General features: G+C 39.6%; 1 protein-coding gene across 10 annotated transcripts in view; it reads left to right on the forward strand.

The window, feature by feature from the left end:
- The window catches only part of HLCS (holocarboxylase synthetase), a 211,741-nt gene that overhangs the window by 77,006 nt on the left and 109,181 nt on the right, over positions 1–25,554 (forward strand). Inside the window, exons 7-8 of one of the 10 annotated variants that reach the window (XM_043538249.1) lie at positions 1,599–1,758; positions 1,815–6,626. The exons of 7 other annotated variants lie outside the window; for them this stretch is intronic. In XM_043538249.1, the coding sequence (XP_043394184.1) occupies positions 1,599–1,758; positions 1,815–1,838 (184 nt within the window). In that variant the 3' untranslated portion in view covers positions 1,839–6,626. Of the gene's footprint in view, positions 1–1,598; positions 6,628–6,695; positions 8,469–25,554 lie in introns of those variants that run through there. 2 more of the 10 variants (XM_043538250.1, XM_037904182.2) reach the window with 2 other exon arrangements.

The following is a 25,554-nucleotide window of genomic DNA, read 5'->3' on the forward strand; positions in this document are numbered from 1 at the left end:
CGCCCCGCCCCCTTACCATGCCGCTCAGAGTGGCAGGACATGCTTATTGGAAAGCCTGGGAGGTGGGTAGGCGCAAGCTGTGCTGCTGCTGCGGGGGAGGAGGAGATGGGGCGGGGGGGGGACTGGGGGCTAGCCTCCCCTGTCTGGGAGCTCAGGGGCCAGGCAGGACAGTCTGGCTGGCTGGCTGTAGTTTGCCCACCTCTGCCTTAGACTCTCAGTCTATCTTGCCACCCAGGCAAGCTGGACTTAATTATAAATGGTCATTTACACTGAAAATCTCTAAATATTTAGGTTGCTTCCAGTCCCAAGAGACCAATCACTTACCCCCAGATCAACTGGCACCCTAAGTCTTACATTAAAGATAATGCCTGTAGCCAATCCTGTAATGAACTATTTAAAGGCGTATTAACTCGGAAAAAGAAATAAGTGTGTTATATATAGGTTAATGCAAGCAAACATATACACACAAATGAGCTTCAATATATATCCTAAAAGTGACAGAGTTGTAGCTATCTGTCAATTCAAAATGTCTTTCCGGGGAGACCCAGGAGTAACTCCCAGGGATCTCTGCCTTAGCTGCTCCGCTGTAGTGCTTTGATGAAGACGCTATACATCAATGGGAGAGAGCCCTCCCATTGGCATAGTTACTCCATCTCCATGAGAGCTCATAGTTATCTCAGTGGGAGAAGCTCTCCTGCTGATATAGTGCTACCTGTACCAGAGGTGGGGGTGTGTTAAGGTTGGTATATAACTACATCGCTCAGGGTGAGAGTTTTTCACACCTATGAGCGACGTGGTTATACTGAAATAAGTGTGCAGTCTAGACCTGGCCTTAGTTTAGTGTCTTTTGCCCTGTGAGAGTTCAGACAGATTTTTCTTGTGATCCTGTTTTATCTTTTGCATTTGGCCTTCCAGTCCAGGAGATGAGCTCTCTTGCATGTAGCATTTTCAAGGCGTGATAGGGCCAATCACCAATCCTTTTAAAAAAACAAACAAACAAACAAAAAAAAACAGGAGTACTTGTGGCACCTTAGAGACGAACAAATTTATTTGCGCATAAGCTTTCGTGGGCTACAGCCCACTTCATCGGATGCATAGAATGGAACATATAGTAAGAAGATATATACATATGTACAGAGAACATGAAAAGGTGAAGTACAAGGCTAATTTGATGTTTCTTAATGGCCCATTTAATCTTGATTGGCCTCCTTAATAGGTGCAGGGCACAATTCCAATGCCTGGATTCACATGTTCAGAGCAAACATTTTCAAAGTTATAAAGTAAAACTTACATTTTTCCTTATAGCATGGCATACAGGCATTACAAGTGAGATTAATGCATGCAGCTACCTACAAGCATTTCATAGTCTAAACAATAAATATATTCTTATAAGACTAATGCCAATTTTGAACAAAACTAACATACAGGTGAGCTAGTTTGATTTCCAGCTATGAGTTTGTCAGTTCTTAGCTAACACCTGCAGCCTTGGCCAGAGCTGGCACTTGGTTTACCAGCATCACAACCAGCTTCATGGATTTGTTCATTTTTAAACCTTTTTGTTCTGTGTCACTGTGTCTATCCTTTGTCTTGATGTCTAGGTTCTGTAACCAGAGGATGGCCACTCTATCAAGGGAGGCTAGGTATTGTAGATTGCCCTCCAGATATGAGGTTGGGGACAGTCTTCCACCATATGAGGAGTTGTCTGCAATGCTGGGAGGAAACCAGCACAGCGTGGTGCATGGTTGTGGCAATTCTGGTCGAGCCAGAGAATAGCCTGTTGAGCCTGTGATCAAGTGATCAAGGCAGCAGGTGTACGATGGACTCCTGACTTTACTTAATGAGTTAGACTCTTTCCCACCAATGCCTCCAGTCTGTAAGGATATATCTTTCAGCTCCGTAGCAATGCTAATCGTTCGTGTGTGGAAATGGGCCAGTAGCCCTCTTGTCCAAGAGTGTGTGAGCTGCTGTAAAGGAGGAGTGTTGAGCCATCAGGTGGGGTGTTGGATCCCAGACCAAAGGGGTAGAATTCTTCCCTTAAATACAAGCAGACCTTTGAGTTAGTACTGGAAGCAATAATGGAATGGCTGTAGCACTGAGATATGAAACAAGACGAGCCACATTGTTTGTGAGGACAGTGAATAACCTTAGATTTTCAGGTAATCCTGAACTCATAGCGTTGACCAAGGAGGATTTAAGAGAATAACTGATGAGGGAGATTGGGAAAACAGAATGTTTGACCCACATGAGTATCGTCAATTTAATCAACTACTCATATGCTTAAGTGTCTACAGAACTGGATCTACAGGACTTTTCTTCGCAATGATGCTATTTGAGATGTTGGCTTTCAGATGAGATGTAGAACAGAAGTCCTCATCATTAAATAGTGTTTTGTTGGAGAAGGGTGTCCTCCCCAATTCTAGTATGGGCAATTAAATTCTGCCTACTGGAAGCTGCCTTCTTAATTAGCTACGGTATAAGTTTTGAAGAGTGTGGCTGGTATTATTGTGGCTGCATTGTTGTGGTCGGTGATATATTCCTTATACATACGCAGCTTGCAATTCAGTGAAGCGCTTTGAGGCTTTAAAAGCCAGCCATTCACAAGTGTCTATTCAAAAACTATTCTGGTGTCTTTAATTGAAAACATAATCTAAACAAATCAAGTGTATATTGTACTTAGCACAGATTCCCAATGAGTCATTATGAAGTCAGTAGAACATGTAGTGTATTACTTTCTTTTAGCCATCAGTCCTAAGTAAAACAAAAACAAAACCAAAAAAACAGTTCCTGGAAGCAGGTTTTATTGGAGGTCCAGGCCAAAGGGAAATCTCAGAAAAAAGCATCTCCTTGCTTGCAATAAAAAAAAAAAAAAAAGTAGCCATGGAAAACCCTGATAAAGCTAAGAGTTCCATTAAAAATAGTGTGTGTTTCATTTCAGGCTTGCATAAACAGACAAGTTTTATAACTGCAGATACTGGTTTTCGGCACTTTCAAGAAACTTTATCCGATGAAAGCTCTTGATTTTTTTTGTCATGATCTAACGAATGCTTTGCACAAGTATTTCAACTTGCCTTTATTTCAATGATTATACTTCTACGTAATACTATTTGCGGCCTGAGTTCTTTAGCTGTGCAACAAATGCAGAAAGGTGTCTATCCTTAGAATAAATGTTTCAAACTCTAGAAATGATAGCTCTTAAAATTTGTTAAATCTAAGTAGACTGAAAAGGTGATATAGAAGTCACTTCATAGGCATTAAACTATGATGAATTAATAAATATGACAAATTGTTAATATAATGTTGATCACAAGTATGCCATTGAAGTTCCAGAATGTAAGATGATTTGAGGTTTTCCTTTACCTTTTCCACAAGTTGAACCTTAGTTTTTCTTCCTTCTCACTCCTCTGAACCTACATATCCACCAAAAATTAAGACATAGAAGGAGAAAGTAGGCTGGAACTAATTTAATGGCTGAGTGACCTCACAGTAGAGAAACAGCCGGAGCCTAATAGAGGTCTTTGTCTACATTTCCACCCTGGCTGGTAACGTGCCAGTCAAAAGTCAAGCAAAAGAAACAGGTGGAAACTATTAGACCTGTCATAAAGTTTGAAAAATTGATTCTGGAGTTTAAGTGAATAGATTGAACTTGACAGTGTTGTCCTAAAGATTCTAAGGGAAAAATCTGTAGTTTAATTTGAAATCCCCTGATTATTCATTAGCTCTCCAGATGGCTTGTATTGATGTTTTACATATATTAATATACACACTGTATTATCGTTGGCATAAATTTAAATGTACTATAGTAACACACAAAGTGTGCATACACCTTTAAGTACCTTAAATTGAAGGGTATTAGACTAATTGTAAAATAAAGATTTGTTTAGATATTTAGACTAATCAGTAATGCTTTTATAGTTTTACATTAGATGTTACTGAATCCTTTGAAAATATTTAAATTTTTTTTACTATTTTTTTCATTATTTATTAAATTAAAATTTATAATGATCATCAGTACTGCAATTTAAGTCCCATTCCAGAGTTTTTGTCTGTCAGTCAAGAAGATCCATCACCGAGTCACCCAAACAGGTTATCCTTTTCACTACCAGGCCCCACTAGCATGTGTGGGATTGTATGATTTAGCATGGGCTCATTATTTTTAAGGATGCAGCTGGAATAGTGATACAAGTAATGTACTGTAGGGACATATTTGTCAGGCCTGGGGCACTCAAGAAATGATAAAGAAATAGGTCTAGCACACTTTTATTGACTGGAGTAGTTTGGTCAAAAAAAGTTAGAATATTAATTAGGCATATGTGGTGAACTTACAGTTTTATTCTTTAAAATGTTATAGTTGCTATCAGTAATGTTTTATGTTGTAGAAGGGTTGGTTTTCATGTGTATAAGTGCAACATATGATCTATATTAAATGCCTAAAGATCTATGTGTGTGTGTATATATCTATATCTAATAAAAATGCTATTGTAGGACATACTCCACTCATATATAATGGGAAGAATGAGCTTAAAACACTCAGTATGGTGCAGTAGCTGTGGACAGGACACATGACTTTATTCACACAGCAGGATAGTGAATTTTAGTGTAGGAGCAGAGAGGACTAAATTGTTCTCATATACCTGGTAAATAGGGATATTTAATTAAAATGACAAGTCAAAATAAACAGTGCTCAGTGGTTTAAAAAGCCCTGGGGGAAAAAAATCCTCTGCATTGCTGGGATCTCATTTGAGTTTTTTCTTTAATGCCCTTTTAGGTTCATATAGCATGAAGTTCACCAAATTGTGACTTCACTTGTGCTTCTGATTTTGAGCGGTGATTAGGACTTGAAATTAATTTTAAAACTCTGTTGCAGTTATTTTATTTAAAGAGAATCAGCAAGGAAAGGTGTATACAATGATGTGTTGCTGACACTTCTGGGAAACTGATAGTGAAGTGAAACTGAAGCAGCAGTTCAAAAGAGATAATTTTTAGATTGGGAGAGAAAGAGTGATCTACAAATACATGGAGACCCCTTTCTGTCTGCCCTCTATCATGCCTTTAGCCTCACCTCCTTTAAGTCCTGTCCTAAAACATACTTATTCCCAAAAGCCTGTAACTATTGCCTTCCCCGCATAGGTAACTGAAAACTTGAAAAGAAGGTAAAACAAATTGTGGAACTAAGATGACCTATGCAAGACTATGCCATACAAGTGCACTGTTTCTGTCACATCCTGTCCCTTGTGCTTACCTGTTTAAGGCACAATCTTGCAGACACTTGCAGTAGCTCTCCCTGTGGTTCTACCTACATAGGCAAAAAAGTGTGTCTTTCAATAGTCATCTTAACATGACTAAAAACCTCCTTTAACACTCATATAGACATAGTTTGCTATGTTTTAGATCATTAGAGCTGTCAAGTTGTAGCCTAAACTCAGCTGGGATTTAAAAAGCACCTTTGTCTATGTAGATAAGGCATTCCATAAATAGTTCCACTGATCTCCTACCTTCCCCTCCCTTTTCCCCTATAGACATCTTGCAGGACCTAGGCCCTTAGACTGTAAACTCCACAAACCCAACTTTGTCTTCTACCCTGTTTGTAGAGTGCCTAGCTCTTTGATAGTGATAACTGTCATGAAGGTGACAGTTAAAGTGTAGGGTTCTTGTTTAGGGGCAGACAAGGCTAGTTAACTCTGACTGGTTTTTTTTAAATTACATGAGACAGATTCCTTTAGTCAAATTTAAAGCTTAGATTACCAGTTCATACACTGAACTGAATCTACAGCATCTGTTCTAGAATTCTAGTTAGTACTAAAATATACCCATACTCTGTCTCATTCCTGCTTGTAACTGTGGTCTTCCACAGTTACATGATTCTGCGTGATAAAGGACTTGGTCACTTTGCAGTTCCAAGTTCTGCATTTTTTTATGCATTGCACAGAGTTATTCATCCTTTTCACAGAGTATTGTCTTTTTTCCCCCTCCATAAATGTTCAAGTTAGTGAGCAGGAAAATGATGTCATGGCTGGCAAAAGGGATAACTTTTACTTTATATGTACCGAAAATGTGCATTTTTACTGGATATTGCCCCTAAACCTCCAGTTTATTCTTAGTATTCTCTTTAGAGTTCTTAATAAAATGTGTAGTGAAGTGCAACTAGAGGAACATCTGATATATGCAAAATAATAATGGAAAGAGGGAGAAAGGTCCCTGGATAATTGCTGGTTTATATTTTAGAGTTACAGGGCAAGGTCACCATGTAAGAAAGAAATGTGTGTAAACGGAGTGGACATTGCAGTTGAATGTGTAGAGGTACATCATTTTAAAAACTACTGATTACTAAAACCCTAGCAAGTTTTAATATTCTTGAATGTACTCTACAAATAATTTAACTTGCATGTAGGGTATGATTGTATAACTTGATTATTGAGACAAGAATCCAACAGAAGTTGGTCCAATAAAAGACACTACTTCACCCATCTTGTCTCTCCTAATACCCTGGGACCAACAAGGCTACAGCTTCACTACAAATAACCTGATTATTGTAAAACACTAGAATTACATATTTATTGGAGGGGGTGGGAAGCACCTTTTGAAGATTTTTAAACCACCAATTCACATCCAGCCATCTTCCTCATTGTTTGGGTCATTATCATTTTTCTTCAGTTTTATAATTTTACATGCAAGGCTTGTATTTTTTTTATTTGCAGGTCTTTTCTCCCAGAAAAATGTGTGTTTTCTCCTGTTTAATACTTCCCTTTCTTGGATTCAGGACAGCTGCTTCCATGTTCTCACTCCAGAAGGATTTTCTAATTTTGCACCCACTTTGGGTGATGCATATTAGATCAGGGAACAGAAGAAGTCTGTTTCCATTTGACAGGTCCTCCTGCTGTTATCCAACAAGCCTCAACAGTAGCCTGTTTGTCCCTTATTGGTTAAGACAGTTCTAAAGGTACAGTATCTCCTGATTTTTTTTTTTTTTTTTTTTTGCTCATTGGTACTCCAGGGCATCATTTGACATTAGAAAGGGCTGTCCTCCATATTGATAATTAAGAATTGTGCAAAAGTTTTTGTAATAGAGCCAAGAGTCATTTCTTTGCATGCTGGTAGGAAAGCCAAGAATTCGGATGTTCTTGGCTCCGATTTGGTTCTGTGCCATTCCCAGTCATCTTTCCATGACACCAATGTTTTTAATTACATGCTTGCTGAAAGATTTTGGATTTGGATTTGTCATCTCCACAAGCATTTATCCTTGGGTTAATTTTCCCTGCCTCTTTCCACCTGTTTGAAACACTCAGGGTTTGTTCTTAACAATTACGTCCCTATTTTGCTGTCATGTACCTTGTGTGTTTGATTTTTCATGGAATTGGAATCCAACTATGTGCCTCTTCCTTCTTACTTTGTGTAAAGTTAGTAGGTTTTCTTCCAGTTAATAAAAGGGGCCCCAGTTTTATGGGTTGCTGAATATTTCGGAGGCAGGTTTGAGGTTCCCAGAGGGGACTGGATCATGAAAAATAGATATCTATTTTGTTGTGCCGAGCAATTAACCTACATTGTACTCCTTCCCTACATTACATTACCCTGCTGCTAGGAGTTCTTATGTAATTTCTTATTTTAGTATGAATAAGTAGGGGTGTTTTGAGAACTCATCATTCATGAAATGCAACGAGTGTGCAGTTAAGGCTGCACAATTAAAACAAAGTGAAAGAATGCAAAAAGTGTGGTCCCAACAGCAAGGCTAGCTTGGCTGCATTGCACAGTCTTATGTTTTATTCCATATGTCATACAAGACTAATTATGCATATTAAGCTTTGTAGCTAGCCTTATAAACCAGAGCAGCCTTTCAGAATGAAGGAACCTCAACTTAGTTGGAAGGAACCTCAACTTATTTGCACTTGTTGACTTTTTGCAATTTATCTATGTATGCAGCACTATGCATAAACATTTTCTGGCTTTAATTTCCTTCCTTTTACAAAATCAGAGGAAAAGAGAAATTGCCTGTGTTAACCTAATTGGGACCATTTACATAATATGAAGTTTACACCTCACTGAGATGAATATGGTAGATGAGGAGGACAGAAAGATGGTGTGAATGGCAAGAAGGAAAATCCCATTCCAGAGTTGTTGTGTTTTCTCTTGTGGACAGGTCCATTATGAATTTGAGTGAGCTCACCAACTCATGTGAGATTGGTTAAGGGATACACCTTTACACCCCAGGTTGGTAGTGATCAGAAGACATTACAATCTAGAGGATATTAAACTCGCTTTGAAATTATTTGATTGTCTAGGTCTAATTCTCAGTGGAGAGGTGTTTACGTAGCGAACACTATCCTAATTGGCACTGCACGGTATCCATTGTTTATAACCTCAGCAGAGATACAAAGGTTTAACTCGGGGGAGGGGGTGGCCAACCTGAGCCTGAGAAGGAGCCAGAATTTACCAATGTACATTGCCAAAGAGCCACAGTAATATGGCAGCAGTCCCCCATCAGCTCCCAGCGCCTCCTGCCCACTGGCAGCCCTGCCGATCAGCGCCTCCCCCTTCCTTCCCGCACCTCCTGATCAGCTGTTTCATGGCGTGCAGGAGGCTCTGGAGGATAGGAGGAGCGAGTGCATGGCAGGCTCAGGGGCAGAGCCAGGGGTTGAGCAGTGAGCACCACCTGTTCCAATTGGAAAGTTGGTGCCTGTAGCTCCAGCCACGGAGTCGGTGTTTATACCAGGAGCTGCATATTAACTTCTGAAGAGCCGCATGTGGCTCTGGAGCCACAGGTTGGCCATCCCTGGTTTAACTGAACAGATCTTTCCAGTGTATGCTGCAGCTTTTAATGCAGTTTCATATTCCATTATATATAGTGAAATTACATAGGATGAAAGTCAGTGTAGAAATTAGTTCAGAGGTTTTTTTTTTTAAGGGCACTGCCCTAGACAACAGTTACTTGAACACTGTGATCCCAGTCCACTTTACTCATGATTTCTGTGAAAATTTAGGCTATTCTAAAAAGTGTCTAAAAGCTTCCAGAAAATGTCTTTCATCTTCATCCAACGTATCTTTATTTGTGTTTATTAATCCTTTAGAAAATTGTTTTCTACTTGGTTACGTTTGGCTTTGATGTTAAACCAACACCTCCCTCTCCTTAAGCTTCCCAAACTTTTGAAAACAAAACATTCTGAGAAAATGGCCAAATTGCAACTTGTATTTAACCTTTCCATATATCTTGGAGAGATCACATAATTTGTGTTTCTCGCCTGTTTTTTTTATTACGTAATCTTCCCTCTGTTTTATAACTCTTGCATTGGTAAAGAGAAACCTGTAAAGAAAATGGAAGCCGGGCTGCTTGATTTAAATAACAATAAGAAAATATAGCTGTCAGGTATTCAAATATCTTATGTAAAGAGGATACCCGAGGGCATATCTACATCTAGGAGCAAGCCTCCCAGCCTGGGTCCACAGACTTATGCTAGCAGGGTTCATGCTAGCTCTCTAAAAATAGCTATGTAGATATTGCACCTTGGGCTGGAGCCTGGTAGTGGGGAGAGGCTTGAGAGCTCGTGCTCCAGCCTGAGCTGCAATGTCAAACCAACATCAGCAGAGATATTTTTAGAGCTCAGCTGGTGCGAGTCTGTGGACCCTGGTTGGGAGGCTCGCTCCATAAATGTCAGATGATATATTGTGCTAATTGGGGAATTCTGCCCACTTTATCCATAGCTGAAAAGGCACAACTTGAAGTGGAACTGGTGAAGTTTCACTGCAGACTGGAGGCTGTGTGCAGGTTTTCCAAATCTTGCTCTACCTCACAGACAGAGAATATCTACTCTCCACATGCAGCAAATCTCGATTCCAAGAGAGCTGCCTGCTTGCCCCAGGCACACTAGGAATTTGGAAGTTGGGACTGACTGGAGGACAGTGGAACCAATGTATTTTTTGGGAGGGGGAGCTCCATCAGCCATTAATATTGCATCAGGAGATGCACATAGAGGCTACTCCAGCTGTTGGAGTAAAATAGGATCTGCAGGCTGGTTATGTTTAATGTTCCATGGCATGGAGTTGGGTGGGAGGAATCCTTTCCCCCAGTCATGGAGGAAGTCCTATCTTCATTATTTTGGCCTGTTTTGGCCTATCTTCATTATTGGAAACTGGAGTTAAAATCTTTGCTTTGGACTGAAAGGAAGTGCACTTGGTGGCTTCATTTTAGTCTCTCTCTTGTATGTATCAGAACTGCCTTATATTCTGTCACAATATTGTATGCTTTACATTCTCTGCTAAAGAGAGACTCAGAATTACAACATCATGAATAATTGCAGATCAGGAATGAAGTGTGTTGGCAAGATTATGTGGGGAATGGTGCACAGCACTTGTTCTAGCACTGTATCTGGCTAAATATATTGATTTTTGTCTGTTCTTCTGCCAAAAAGTCAAAAAGCAAAGATGAATATTGCTTCAGATTAATTCAGTGTTTTTAAAGTGTACGACTTTCAAAGATTGTGTGACATTTGCCTTAAGCAATAAAAATTAAAAAAACCACAGTGAATTGTTGTTTACCTAAATCCCAGTGCCCTAATTTATTTTCACTTGTACCCATAGTTAAAATATTTTAAAAATCTGTTTGCATTCACAGGAAGGCTTGCATTTATCACACTTTGTACCATTTAGCCTGAAATGCCATGAACTGTAGAACAGTGTGTACAAAATGAGGTTTCCCTAGTGCAGTTTTGTGATCCCCAGGGTTGCTGTAAAATGCTGCACCTCATGTTTCTTTCAAAAGAATTTACTAGCATTGTTCTTGTTACTTATAACTGTTGGAAATGGATGATCCTCCAGATGTTTTCTTTGTAAACCTAAACTGATTTTTTTTTATTGATCATATTATTTTACAATATACATGGCAAATATGTTTAAGGGTCCATTTTAAAACATAAAAAGTCCCAACCCTATAAATATACATTAAAACAGTGATCACAATTCAATGGATACCTCCCCTCCTATTTGTGATTGCATGGCCCATCTCCTCTCCCATTCACAATTGCTACTCCTGTGGGAATTGTGCACCAAAAAATTGAAAATTCTGCACCAAAAATATTAAAAATTCTGCGCACAATATTTTCAAATTCTGCATATTTTATTTGTCAAAATAACACAATATAATCATGCCAGTTTCAATTATTTTAGTAATTTATTTCAAAATATCTATCAGCAAGTATGTCTGTAACAATACAGACAACAAAAAAGATTCAGGAAATGTTTTTTGGCAAATAGATTCCTTACTAGGTATATTAATACAGAACTCTGAGTAATAATTAATTTAAACTGCAATATAGAAACATATTTTCCGCACCCTTCAAAAGCAGTGCAGAGGCTTGGGGGAATGAGGGGGTAACAGAGGAGCTGAAGGTGAGGGAAGTAATTGCTGGGAAGGAGCCTGGGTGTGAATGTGGAGCACTTTTGGGTGTAGGGCGGGAGAAGTATGGAATAGGTTTTTTTGCGGGGTAGGGAAGGATTGTTAGGGAGCCTGCACCACACAGACCCTGGCTGACCCCTAGCATCTCTCATTCAGTCAGGCACATCTCCCCTGTCCACGTGTGTCCCTGCACCGTTACTCAGCCACCCCACCTCCCCCATGTGACCCTGCACCACGTCCTCATGTGGCCCTGCACTCCCCAGTCAGCTACCCCCATCCCCACGTGTTCTTGCTCCTCCTCCCCTGTTCCCATGTGTCCCTGCAACCAGTCACCATTTCTGTGCACCCCCACTACCATTCAGCCTCCATCCCAATCTGTTCCCTCCTTCTGAACTCCTGTCTGTGCGCCCCCCCCACCCGCCCTATGTGCCCTATGTTGTCTGTCTGTCCCCATATCCCATGTCTCCTGACCTGGCCCCAAGGGCAGGGCACTGTGAGGAAGGCAGCTTCTTTCTTTTCTCTATTCACAGCTTGGGCTGCTCTTGCCCAGGAGCCGCTGTTCTCTGTTCTGGCACCATAGCAGCCCCTGGTGTGTGAAAGGAGTAATTGCAGCACCTGTCCAGAAGAATGTATTTTCTGGGGGGGGGGGAAAAATTATGTACGGCACATGAATTTTGTGTGTGTGCAGTGGCTCAGAATTTCTCCAGGAGTAAATGCATAACATCTCTGTTGACCAGATACTTTACCATGTAAACAAACTAACACTAATACGTTTTAGTCGTCTTATAATGTGACAACGCATTGAATATGAAAGCCATGAGGAAGGAAAGAGGAGATGCTACTTTTCAAAGAAAGGAGGAGAGTGACGAGGGAAAAAAATGAAGAGAATGTAGAGAGAGAAGAGACAGAATGTGCCAGGGATTAAAGAAGAGAAAGGGGATAAAGATATGGAAGTAGGGGGAAATTTATCTTTTATTTATGCTTTTTATATGTCCTTGACAAATGTGCACCATTTGAGGGAAAGAAATTGAACAGCTCTCTTGAGCACTTACGTTAAGTTTAACTATACATCCAGAGCAGACAGCAGTATGAATCAAATAAAATCACGTACAGCTCACATGAATGCCTACACAAACCACTGCTGGCTGGAGGCCTAGAGGCCCGTTGTCTCTCTGGTAATTGCCAACGCTTGAAGTATTCTTCAGTGGACATGGGTGTGCAATGTCATGGTTTCACATCTCCCTCAGTCAAAAAGGCTGGTGACAACAACTCATATGAGGTGCGGGCGGAGGGGTTGTTTTTTGAAATGGGATGGGGTAGGGAGATGACTGACTTCCTTTTGTGCAGGTTAAAGAATATTCATATTGGTTCTACCAACAGTCTTAAAGCTGATTCTAGAGATCACTTGTGTCTGCTTTGCTTTCCCTTCCCCTGTTTTGTGCAGCTGTTTGTTGAACTCTCTCCTTCCATCAGAAAAATTGCTGAATAAATACCTAGGCAGAGCTACTTACACAGCTAAAGTTTTACACTTAAATCTGTGCAGTGATACTGTGTGAGAAAAAAGCTACTTAGTAACACATGTTTATTGTTCGTTTAGAATATCACACAAGGAGCATGGAAGAGTGGTATAAAGTAGAGTGGATTTATGTGTAGGGTTGATCCCACCAGGCTCTCACACTTTCCAACCTGTTAAATGATTAAAAAGAAAAACCTAAAATAGATGCAATTATCAAAATAAGTTTTCATTAACTGACTATTTAAAAAACAAAACCTCATAACTTTCAGATAAGGTTCTGTTGCTTGTCCTTTACATTTGTACTCTTGGCTCATCTTTTTAGATCAACATATTTCACTAATTTTATAATTAATTAATTTAAACACATTTTAACTCTGATCACTCTTAAAAGAAACAGGTTGGTTAAAGTAAACAAAGGTATCTTCTGACTTGGAATGGTTACTACAAAACCAGGTAGTGTTCTGGAAGGTGGTCTCGACATTTATATTGTAGTTTACCCTTGAATGGTGAACAACAGCATAGAGTTTATAGTATTTAGACCAGTGATATGTTTAAAAATACTAAGTTGTTGCTTTGCTGGATCAGGTAATTAAACATACATACATATATATAGTGTTCCCATGGAGTTTGGTTTTCCAGCGAGAGACCGAACTTGATTCTGCTCATACTTGTGAAAATCAGGAGTGGCTGCACTTGAAACAAGGTAGGTAGTTAATGCACCAGTGTAAAAGCAAGTGTAAGTAATTCAGTCAGGCCTACAATCTGTTATTGAAGTGCTTCGTGTTGGCATTGGATGTGAATATATGTCTGATAAGGTATTTTTTTTAGTACCAGTAACATCTCATTCAGGGTATGTCTACACAGCAAAGAAAAATCTGTGGCTGGCCTGTGCCAGCTAACTCTGGTTTGGGCTGCGGGACTGTTTCATTGCTCTGACTTCCAGGCTCAGGCTGGAACACATGAGCTCTGGGACCCTCCCACCCAACAGGATCCTAGAGCCTATGCTCTAGCCTGAGCCAAGACGTCTACACAGCAGTGAAACAGCCTGCAGCCTGAGCCCTGTGAGCCTGAGTCAGCTAGCACAGGCCAGCTGTGGGTGTCTAGTGGTTAAATATGGACCTCATCCCAGCTCTAATGGTGAAGAGATGACTCCTCTGCCTTGCATCTATTTTCTTAATTTCCTTGGCTTTTTTTCCCTTCAATGTATTAAGTTAGTGCCCTTGATCTCCAAATAACTTTGTCAAAAACATACAGCTGAGAAATGTAAAGCTTTGCAGAAAAGGCTTTATTATCTCAATAAGCCATCTGTTAGGCTTCTTTGGTAAAAGAAAAATAAAATCTAACATCATCGAACAAGTACTGTATGTGGAATGGAAAGAATAGCATTTTACAATAATTTTAGGATTTTAAGAGAGAATTAGATACAGCAGTTCTAAAAATATTTTTTACTTGAAATTTTGCAAATCAGTTCTTCCTTTTATGTATATAAAAATAACCCTTCAAACCTTATATGGAGTACCATACCAGATGTGAGATAAAAAAGAAATTGCTGGTGGCCACCTGCTTAATGCGTATTAAAATCTTGTGTGGTAGCTGATGTCATACAGAATGCATGTGATATGGTCTACTAAAAATTATTCCCTATCAGGTTAGTAAGGGTCAATGCTAGAGGAATGTTTAGAATTTCCCATCACAATATGTCCATCTGTTTTGAAAAATGAGGGATGAAATAATCACTTTAGGCCAAGGGATTTGAAAAAGCAATTGAATGAGTGGGATTTTTCCTGTGGCAGTAGCAAGGACTCTCAGAATTTTCAGTTGAATACAGTACTAGCGCCAAAGATAAGGTTTTGCAAAATCAGCAGAATATTAATGTTCTCTTTTTTCACCTTTCTTTCTATTTTTATTTTAACCTCTTTCTTTGACTGTTCAGCTGCTATTTTTTCTGTGGGTTACTCAGTAGCTCTAAGAGTAGTGATTGCTTCTTCTGGAGCATGTTTCTTTTTTTATTTGAGCACTGACGGAACAAAATATAAGGAGGCACCGTCAAATAATATGGTGTGAGTGTGGTGTAAGTATGTGTATATAATAGAAGCTTCTTCTCCAAGGAACTTACCGTTTTAAAAGGAGCCCCACGCACTAAAAATGCTTCCATAACCAGTTTCAGTTTCTAATGCTGCTTGTATGAAGAAACAATTGTCTCAAACAGAGAATGTCATCTTTGTAGTGTGTCCAACTGGCTAGCATTGACCCTGAGCCTAGGGATTCAAGTTTATTCTTTGATTCCATCTCCCACAAAACCATGTGCTGTAGCCCTGCCACTAGAGACTGATTATGGAACGCTTTGTCATAGATACTCTACTTCATGCTATAAAACTTTTTTCCCTATTGATGAATAGGAAATGAAGTAATCGTTTTGCTTAACAGCCCAAGGAGAAAATGTTTAGTGCTATATAAAATGTTCTTCGTGCTAGCAAGCAATTTGCTTTGTACTGTAGGTATAAGATTAGATATATGGAATGTAGGAAAATCTTCTATGAAAACTGATGCCATTCCTTAATGGCTGTGAATCCATTGACAAAGTCTGAAAATTAATAGCAAATCCACATTTTGAGGAAATGTATGTCTGCCTGGTTACATGATTGTAAGATGTTTTATTTCCAGTGCTTTTTACATGTAGTGGTCTGTTCATTTGCCCATTAATAGTAATAATATGTATTTTGTTGCAAGTGTTTAGCTAAGTTTGGTGTTTGGGGTAGATGAGGCACAGGCTAATGTGACCAGCAGAGAATGCATTTATTGACAGCTCCTGCAGAAACTGCAGGACTCTTGACTTTGTGTTTTTAAAGCACTTTGAGATAGAAAATACTGTGACCAGTGTTAGCTGATGTGTAAAATATCACTGAAAATGCTTGAGAGAGTCCAAATAGCCAGAAACAGATTGCCTTTTCCTATGCAATAGATCTCAACCTGGCAAAGAACAATGAATGCTTCTGTCAGCCTCATTGCATTTGGGGGTTTCTTCACAAGGCTGTCTTAAAACTTTTTATATTGGTATACTCATTATCATAGCAGTTCTAACTATATCTTGGAATTAGTATTAATTCCTAATGAATAAATCATTTTTAAAAACCCCTCTGTGTAGAGATTAATTACATCTCCCCTTTATTTTTCTGCAAAAGTCAAACTGACTTGAAACCTGAAAATTATGAATATAGCTGGTCTGTCACCATGTGTTCACATTTGCTTCTCTGCTGTTTATATCAACTTGTGTGCCCAAACTGTTTGGGGTAGGGACAGTCTTTTATGCTGTTTGTAAAACACCTTTCACAAAGGAGTCCTCATCCTTATTCAAGCTACTGGATGCTATTATAATACCAACAAATAGTAGTAATATTGCAAATAAAAATTGGCACATTTCCACAAGTTTCTCTCAGAAAGAGGTATCAGCTGAACTGTGAGGAGTGAGTGAAATAATGGACTCTTAAAACTCTGTTGTAAGCAAAAGGTGGTGAGACCAGAGGAAAGGTAGTAATAAAAACTTTACTGCAGTTGGAAGTTGCACAAACACTGGGAATAGACAGGAGAAAGTAGTCCATAAAAGTGTGTTTGGTATATCTGGTAGAATGGAGGGAAATCTTGTTACATTTAATAATGGTAATAGGCATGAGCTATTGAATGCTCCTAGGTAGGACCATCTTGTGGTGAGAAAAGAATATAGAATATTTTTATGGAAACCAATTGGTACAGAGAGCATGGAAGTCTTTAATTTTGGTGATTGTGTGCAATCATGTCACATTTTGAGAAGAATGAGAGGAAAAGGAAACCTCTGCAATATAAAGGATTTTTCTGTGAAGTCAGTATTGGTCACTGAAACAAGAGTCTTGTCCCTAGGTATATAACAGTGCTGACTGGAGCAACATTCAGTTTATGTGAGTGCCTGTTGATCATTGCTACGTTGATGAGAAAGGGTTGCTGAAGTTCCCCATTTCTCTTTCATTAGAGGAATATAAAAGGTGTGGGGGGAACATTGAATATGCTGTATTTGGGAAGAGAGGAGTCTGTTCAATAGCCTGCTGCCCATCTGACATAACAACATATGCAGGTTCCAGCATTTGATCTTTCACTGTGGAATTAGCATCTAATCTCTGGCTTATTCTATACGACCAATGAGCTTCTGGGAGCAGCTTGGGCAGACCCTTCTCTTCCCCCTCTTTCCCCCCTCCCCACCGTCCCATCATGTGAGTAAAGAGATGACTGTTGTGTAACCAGTTGAAGCCATTATGCCCAAAGTATTCACTACAGTAAAATCATGTAAAAATTAATGTAAATGTATTTGTATTAGGTTCCAGTTTTAATAAATTATGGTATGTGACTATGCAGGGTTGAAGACTGAAAACTGGTTTTTTGACCAGTTTCTTCGTCCTGCTGTTTGAGACCATGAAATATTGGGAACATGAACAAGATAAGATAAACTTTCAAACGGAGGTTTTTTCTATGTATTTAAAAAAAATTCTTTGTCAATGGAATGATAATTTATAAGTTGCAAATTGTTAAAGTAGATAATTACCTTCCTCCCTTCGGAGAAATAGCTGAGCCAAAATCTGAAGTATTGAGGTGTTTATTTTAACACTGGAAAACACTTATTACTGCAAATATCCCCCTGCTTGTACATGGTATCTGTTATACCAGATGTGCCACCTACAAATTAGACATGGCTCATAAAATGTGGTAATCCCAGGTTTCTGCAAGGTTTTCCAGAAGTAATTTTTCCTTTTTATCTAATTGTTCCCTATGCCCAAATTAAGGGTTGAGGCCTATCATTTTACATTCCTTAATATTATAATTTTGTGCAAATTTTTCCATTTTATTAATGCATACCTTATTCAGTTCATAACTTAAAAAATTAAGCCCCTGGATCGAATGGTGATGAGCACCATGGAAATAAAATTTAACTATGAATGTAGATTTTACATAATCTAAAAACAAGTGCGCTTTTGCACTGTCGGGTAAGTATGCAGCTGTAGGTGTTACCTAGAAAACATTATTCCCAGGAAAGTGAAGATGACATTTATGCTTCTAGTAAACTCATGAACAAACTTGTGCTAATTTCAGGCTGTTGAAGTGCAGGTGGAAAATGGATAAACTTTGACATACAAGAAGACTAAATCTGTTCAGAAAGAGTTTATTTTCCAGGGTTTATGTAAAGATAGTAAAATCATGAGCATACTATAGGAAGTACGGTACAACTTATATATAAATATATTTCCTATATTTGTATTTGAAGGTCCCTGACACCTAAAACCAGATCATGTACAATAATTTTGATAAAGGGAGCGAAGGCTTTTGACAGGCTGTGCTTCAGGCACCAACCCTGGAGTTCAGTGAAGAGCCACCAGCCAGCTTTGCAGAAAGGCTTTGCTGAATATATCCTTTGATGCTGGCTAGGTTGTGAAGCCAGCTGGCAGTCTCAACTAATATGGCCTCTGGTGACGTAAACTAACTGTAGTTAACTGGAGTTCAGTAAACTGGGATTGTACTGTACTTGATAAAGTCAGTTGAACCCTGAATTTCACAAATCATTTCGTGAACATCTGTAGAGGTGACAGGCACTTAGCTAATTAAAAAGTAAAATTGGGGTGATCATGTTAGCTCCCAGTGACAGACTAAGCACTGCACTTTCATTTAAAAACAAATCCAGAAACTTCAATTGTTTTCTTTGTCATACATTGCAATATTTGCAAAGGCCTCTTTTCATAGTGTGATATTAAAGTCATTCAGGGAATGAACTGTTAGACAGAAGTATTTGCCTAGTCTGTGTTTTCAATTTTATGTGTTCTAATAAATCTGAGGTGCTTCGTGCTGGTTTTAAGGTTTCAAAATACATTAACTATGTATCCATCACATGCATGGCCCATACCGACCTCATTACAAAAAGGGTAGGAATCTGATCCCACAGTGTGGTTTTCCTAACTAGGCTGCTATTGGTGTGGATGCAGTAATGTGCATAGATTTCTGCAGTGGACTGCATTACCTAGTGTATTTGTTTTTCCTGGAGTTGGTTACATTGTAATGTGCTTTTTGTTTGTATTAATTCAGTCTGGAATATTTTGAAACATTGATATTTGTGTTACTAGGTGTGTATATATAATGTAGGGTGTGCATTATTTGTAATTAATAATTTGACTTGGATTATTGTTTCAGAAAATCTGTCAGAATTGTAGAACTAGTTGTATGTCGATTGTAATTCTGCCCACATACATTCAACAACATCAGCTGCATTGCAGAAAGTCACCATAAGGTTTGATGCTGCAGATACCATCAAGAAGCTCTTGTGTGTCACCTTGCGTGATATACTTTTTTCGTAATAAGGATCCAGATCATCTAATCTCCTGTCAAAATCATAATAGTAAACCAGCTCTCCATCTTGTGTGTGCCATTTTCTACCCTTGTGGGCCGTAACTGGAGAATCTGACCTACAGTAGATGAGGAAAAATCTTTACTGGCTACTCATCCCTATCAAGTCAAATTTAAACCTCTTGTCACCACTTTCAAAGCTGTTTCACAGCTCCCTATTTATCCTCCTTTGTTACCGTGATACAGAGGCCCATCGGTGCCAGATGGCAAAAAGGGTTCACTACTCTGTCAGCAACTCCAAATAGGCCTGAGAAACTCACTACACCCAATACATTGCTATAATCGTATTTATCTTACTCCTGGGGGAATTTTACCCCCAAAAATAAATAAATAAATAAATCTGCACATAATACTTTAAAATTCTGCAAAATTCTGCATATTTGTCAGCATAACAATGTAATCACATCGGTTTCAATTATTTTGGTAATGTATTTCAGAATACCTGTCAACGAGTATGTCTAACAATACAGACAACAAAACATTCAGGAAATAGATTCCTTTGACAAATAGATTCCTTACTACGTATATTAATACAGAACTCTGAGTAATTCATTTAAACTACAATATAGAAATGTATTTCCCGCCCCCTTCAGAATCAGAGCAAAGGCTTGGGGGAGTCAGTGTAACCGAGGAGCTGAGGATGAGGGAAGTAATTGCTGGGAAGGAGCTTGGGAGTGAACCTGGAGTGGTTATTGGGTGTGGATGGGAGAAGTGTGGAACAGAGTTTTGGGGGTTGTGATTGTTCAGGAGTTGTGGAGCCTCTCTAATGCAGACCCAGGCTGACCTCTATCCTTTCCCATTGTCAGGCACATCTGACCCTGTCCCCATGTGTCCCTGCACCCCCTCCCCATGCACCCACTCCCACTGTCCCCATGTATCTCTGCACCCCCACTCAGCCACCCCATGTACCCCCCGCCTTCATGTCACCCACGCTCAGCCATCCTCCCCGCCCTCCACGCTCACCCATCCCCTCTCCCCATGTGGCCCTGCACCCCCATTCCCATTCAGTTCCTACCCCAGTCTGTGGGGGACATGAATTCTTTCCATGCTCAGTGGTGCAGAATTCCCCCAGGAGTAATGGAAAGGGTCTTGTAAAGCAGCGGTTCTCAAACTGTGGGTTGGGTCCCCAGAGTGGGTCGTGACCCCGTTTTAGTGGGGTTGCCAGGGCTGCTTAAACTTGCTGAGGCCCAGGGCTGAAGCTGAAGCCTGAGCCCTGCCACCTGGGGCTGAAGCCTGAGGGCTTCATCCCTGGGTGGCAGGGCTTAGGTTACAGGCCCCCTGCCCGGGGCTGAAGTCTTCGGGCTTCAGTTTCCTCTTCCCCCCAACCCCCCACATGGGGCTGTGGGGCTTGTGCTTTTGCCCTCCCATCCTGGGCTGCGGGGCACAGGTGGGCTCAGGTTTCAGTCCCCCCATCCTGGGGTTGTGTAGTAATTTTTGTTGTCAGAAGATTGCTTTAGGTGAGAAATTCCTTTAGACAAGTATTTTAACCTGTTAAAGTTATGATTAGACGCTTATAAATGTGCTATATTTGTGCTTTATGTGTAACCATTGTGTTTCCAATATTCTTACTCACTACTCATTTGAATATTTGAATCTCTGTTCTTTAATAAATTACATTTAGTTTTTTTTACTATAAATAGATTACAATGCTGTGTTATATTGGAACTGATACTCAGTTGAATCAGACAAGCTGGTTTGTGTACTATTCTCTTGAGTAGTGAACCTGGTAATGGCTGTGAGTGTCCAGCAACAGGAGCTGGACGCTACAGAGGGACACTTGGGAGGATTTGGGGACTGGGGTACATCAGACGTTAACCTGGAAGGCAAAGCAGGGGCTTGCAGAGTGAATGCTTGAGTGGCTGAAGGGCCAGTAGTATCAGGGAGCTGACATGCAGCTTCCGCAAGAAAGACTCCCTCAAATTGAAGGCAAGAGGGTAACAAGGTGACTGTCATTCCTGAACACCCTGAGAAAGCATCACAGTTAGACTTAGTGTTGTCCACTGCAGGAATTTGACTGTTCAGTTTCTTCTTTGTTGAATACCTTTTTTCACCATTAGTTTCAGAATTTTGTTTCTGAATGAAATAACGTCTTTGCTACAGAGTAAGTTTCAGTCAGATTTATTCGTTTCATTAAAATATTTGAGACCTGATTTTAAAATGTGCATATATACAGCTGAGCATTAAAGTTACATTTGTAGTTGAGGCTTATTTGAGCATGCAATTTCCAAGATGAGGGAGAGGGGGAATAGCTGAAGTGAGAGACTGAAGGATTGAATAGCTTTGTTCTGTTGCACACTGAGCCAGAGTTCTTATGTGACCAGGGGAAAGTCATTTAAATTTCTGTTTTCATACCTATAAATTGGGGATTATACTTACAATACAGGAGTATTGTGATGCTTAATTCCTTAACTTGAGTTCTTTATAAACATTGTTAGGCGCAATAAAAGTGGAAAGGCTTATTGCATAAGTCCAGCAGTTGGGTGACCAGTTTACTTCAAATTATGTCTACAATTCTGATAATTCCAATGCAAATTAGGTGCACAGTTGTACATGCACATTTTGTATTGACACTATTAAAATCAAGGCCTTTATATGATCAGTAAAATACTTTTTCTGTGTTGGAAGTGTGTGTATGTATGTGCGTAAAATTTACATTTGAAAAGTGTTGGCCATCTATGCAGCTAAGTTAAACAAGGTAACGGGGTGAACTTGGTCACCTCTCCCTAATTCCGAGTTCTGCTGCATAAATTTATTGTCCTACTAAACTTAACCATTAAAACAGCTGCCCCTTTTCTCACATGGCCAATTTAATAGGTATTGCATTTTATATGGCTGAACTGTTCTATTACACACATGCATAGGGTTTGAACCGAATACCTTGTAGAAATCAGGTCAGTACCATACAATAGGGGTGAGTCAGTATAATGAACTTACATGATCATTACTTTTTACTGATGGACTGTATTTGTTCCGATTTCTGGAGAAAAGCAATTTTCCAGCTATAGCCCTATGTACTGTAAGTTGTAATTATATGTAGCAGATTCATGATGTAGACGGTAATGTTGTTGTGCTAGAGAGAATGCCTCAATATCCCCTTGATAAAATTCTGCTATTAAATAGATAGGAGGCTTAGGGTGACTTCTTGCATCTGATGGAGTTCAACCATCTTCCAGATATAACTTATAAAAGATCTGTCATTTGTCTTTAGTATGGATGAAATTGCACCAAATTATAAGTACTAAAAAGAAAAAAAAAAAAAACAGAAGAACCTCAATTATTGCATTTGTCTTTTTTCACCCAGAGCTCCTATTTCAAATTATAGACGTTGAACACTGTGATATGCTATTGATAGGCTGTGTTTTACAGGAACAAATTATAAACAATTTAGACAAAGTACCCCATTTCTTGATTGCAAAGTATTTGTTTAAAAAGGAAACAAATTATTCTGTTTTCCGGACCTTCACCCTGTGTGTCTGCAATCCCGTGTAGCTCTGGTTCACAAGGTTTATCGTAGGCTAAAGAAGGACCATTTTGTGGGAGCACTTTCTTAAAATACTGGCTGCACATCACTGAGAAAGTGCTGAAATGTTGACACTTTGTAGGTTGTGACCCATTTTGATTCAACGTTTTAACTGTGAGCTGGAATATAAGAATTCTGGGGATTTTTAAACAATTTCTGAATTATTTCAGCATAGACTTCTTGGCATACCTGTTGTTTTTCTTTATAGGAGATTTTCTTGTTCCAGTTATAAGATACATCACTTGAATAAAAGTGGCAAAATTTAGCCTCTGCTTAATCAATGTAAAATGCTACTGATTGTGAAGGCAGTTCTTGCAGGGTGAGGAATGAACTTACAACTTTTCCCCGATACTATTAACAAGGGAACCAGAGTTGATGCCCTGGCACACTTGAACAGAATACACAAAATGAGACCATATGAAATTTTTATGTTCAGGCTGTTGTTGTACTGCACGCATCGCCATGGTACTTGAGTGTCAAAGGGAAAAAATACTCTTTGTGACTGAGCTTCCTAATGGTCCTAAAACTGTAGCAGCTTGAAGGGAGATCCATGAAGGGGAGAGTGCTCCAGAGGATGGTGAAGAATTGGTTTTGGGTGGGTTTTTACTCTATAATAGCCAAGGTAATGTGCTGTTATCTCTTATCTAGACCTGGAACATGATGACCCTAAATTTAATTCATAATCCAGTGGTGGTGCAGGGAGTAGGAAGTTGATTCCTGTTTATTCCTAATTTGGATAACTGTCTGGCTGGTAAACCAAAAAATAAACAGTTGTATTCTTTAAATACTCTTATCACAGGGTAGAAGGGAAAAATTCACTGGCTGCTCAAGTGTAAACACAAATCCCCTCACCCCCCTCCCCCCGCCCCCAATCTTGGGATAGGGTTTTACTACAGATATTTTAGTTTAGCTCAAATAATACCAACTTGGCAAAAATGTCTCTTTGCATTCCTTTTGTCCAGTTTTGCAAGCACTAAATTCAGCTCCTTTGATTTTTAGCCAGCACAATTCTCTGGTCTTCTGCTATTCTGACAGCTTCTTTTAAAGTGATGACCTTACATAGGCTCAGCTTTACATAATTTAACTCCCACCTGGGTGTCTCTCTGGCTGGAAATTAACCTCCCAGATATCCTAGGTATCTGTGTTGGTAGAGCCTTGTCCTAGGGACACCTTTGGAACAACAGGTTTCAGAGTCCTTTCCAGGGGATGCCAAAAGTTGCCATTTTGTCATAATTTCCTCATTCCATGCTCCCAGATAGTGATGACTGCCATAATTAGGAAGAGCTAAAATACTGTGTCTCTGGGAAATCTAGCCTCAGCCCCATCTGGAGCCATCTTGACACACATGAGACCTCTTCATAAAATGGATGTGTATGGTGGGCCAGGTTGCAATGAGTATAGTTAATGGTCTGGTGAGGGTTACCATTGATTGTTTAAAACAGCCATACAACTTCTACCAAGCACTTCTGACAGAATTATGGAAGAATGCTGTCCTTAAAAAGAGGCCTAGAGAGAAGAATTCCCCAGAGCAAAAAGTACTTCCCTACTGTGTTAGGTGAATTGATAGCTGAAGACTACTACTCCATTTGCATCATGTTAAGGTATGTGCTGACTCAACTGGATGGCTCATTTAAACGATTGGTGCAAGTTTTCTGTCCATAGTGTTATCCCTAGTATAGATGACCAAGTTTAGAATATGTGATAATGGCTGCTGTGTTAATGCGGACACAAATCAAAGCCATGCAGTCTTTTTCATGGATTAACAGCACATAGGTGAGCCACCGTTTTGAAGGCATTTCTCGATGAGAAATGGCACATTGCCCCAGAGAACCATATGGACAGTTTCTTTGGCAGTGGAACTAACTAAAGGCTTTTAATGTCTAATGCTTACAGCTTGATGTTCTTGGTATATACACAGTAGCTCTGCATACAAAATGCATTATTAGAACAACTACTTCATAGGGAACTCAGTTGTATTGAGTTGGTGGTGGATCAGCCGTTGCAAGCTGCATGCTAAACAGTTCTATAGCTGGTTTGTAATGTTGTGACCAGGTGGAGGACATTACTTTCAACAAACTAGACTCCTGCTGGGAAATAACGTTCATTGTTTGGAAGATCTTGGTGTCAACCTGCTGGCTCCATACTCATAGAGACTGTAGTTGTAACCCTGAAACTGTTTGAGCAGCTGACCCTGGAGAACAGTTCTGAGAGCCTGGATTTTCATGCCAATAACTGAAAGCCTAGATAATGAGCTACAGAATCTTTCACCTGTGTAGATCCTGAGTTTGAGTCCAGCCCAGTTCATTCTGGTTTAAAAACTCTCATCTAATGAATGTTTGATCATCCCACTCTCAGATGAGTTTGATTGGTCTCAGTTTCAGTTCCCACATCAGATGGTCAACTGCACTTTGTGCTAATTGTCAGATACAGCAGAGAGGCAAAATTGCATGGACCATGAAGAAAGAAGTACCCCTTTTACACCCAGATCAGGCTTGAGGCCTACTGGCATGGCAGTATATGCCAGAAGCTTGCCCTGTTGCTGCCCTCTAAATAAACAAGACTTTATTTACCAGGGGGCTCAAGCTGATGCCTTTCACTACCACTAAAGTCACACAATATTTTAAAATGAAGTTGGTCTTAAGCAAAAGTGCCAACTAGCTCAGAATTTTCATGAAGTGTCACATATGGAACTGTACAAAACTTTGTAACAATGCTGATGAT

Source organism: Chelonia mydas, chromosome 1 (assembly GCF_015237465.2).
Source record: "Chelonia mydas isolate rCheMyd1 chromosome 1, rCheMyd1.pri.v2, whole genome shotgun sequence".
Classification (NCBI taxonomy): Eukaryota; Metazoa; Chordata; order Testudines; family Cheloniidae; genus Chelonia; species Chelonia mydas.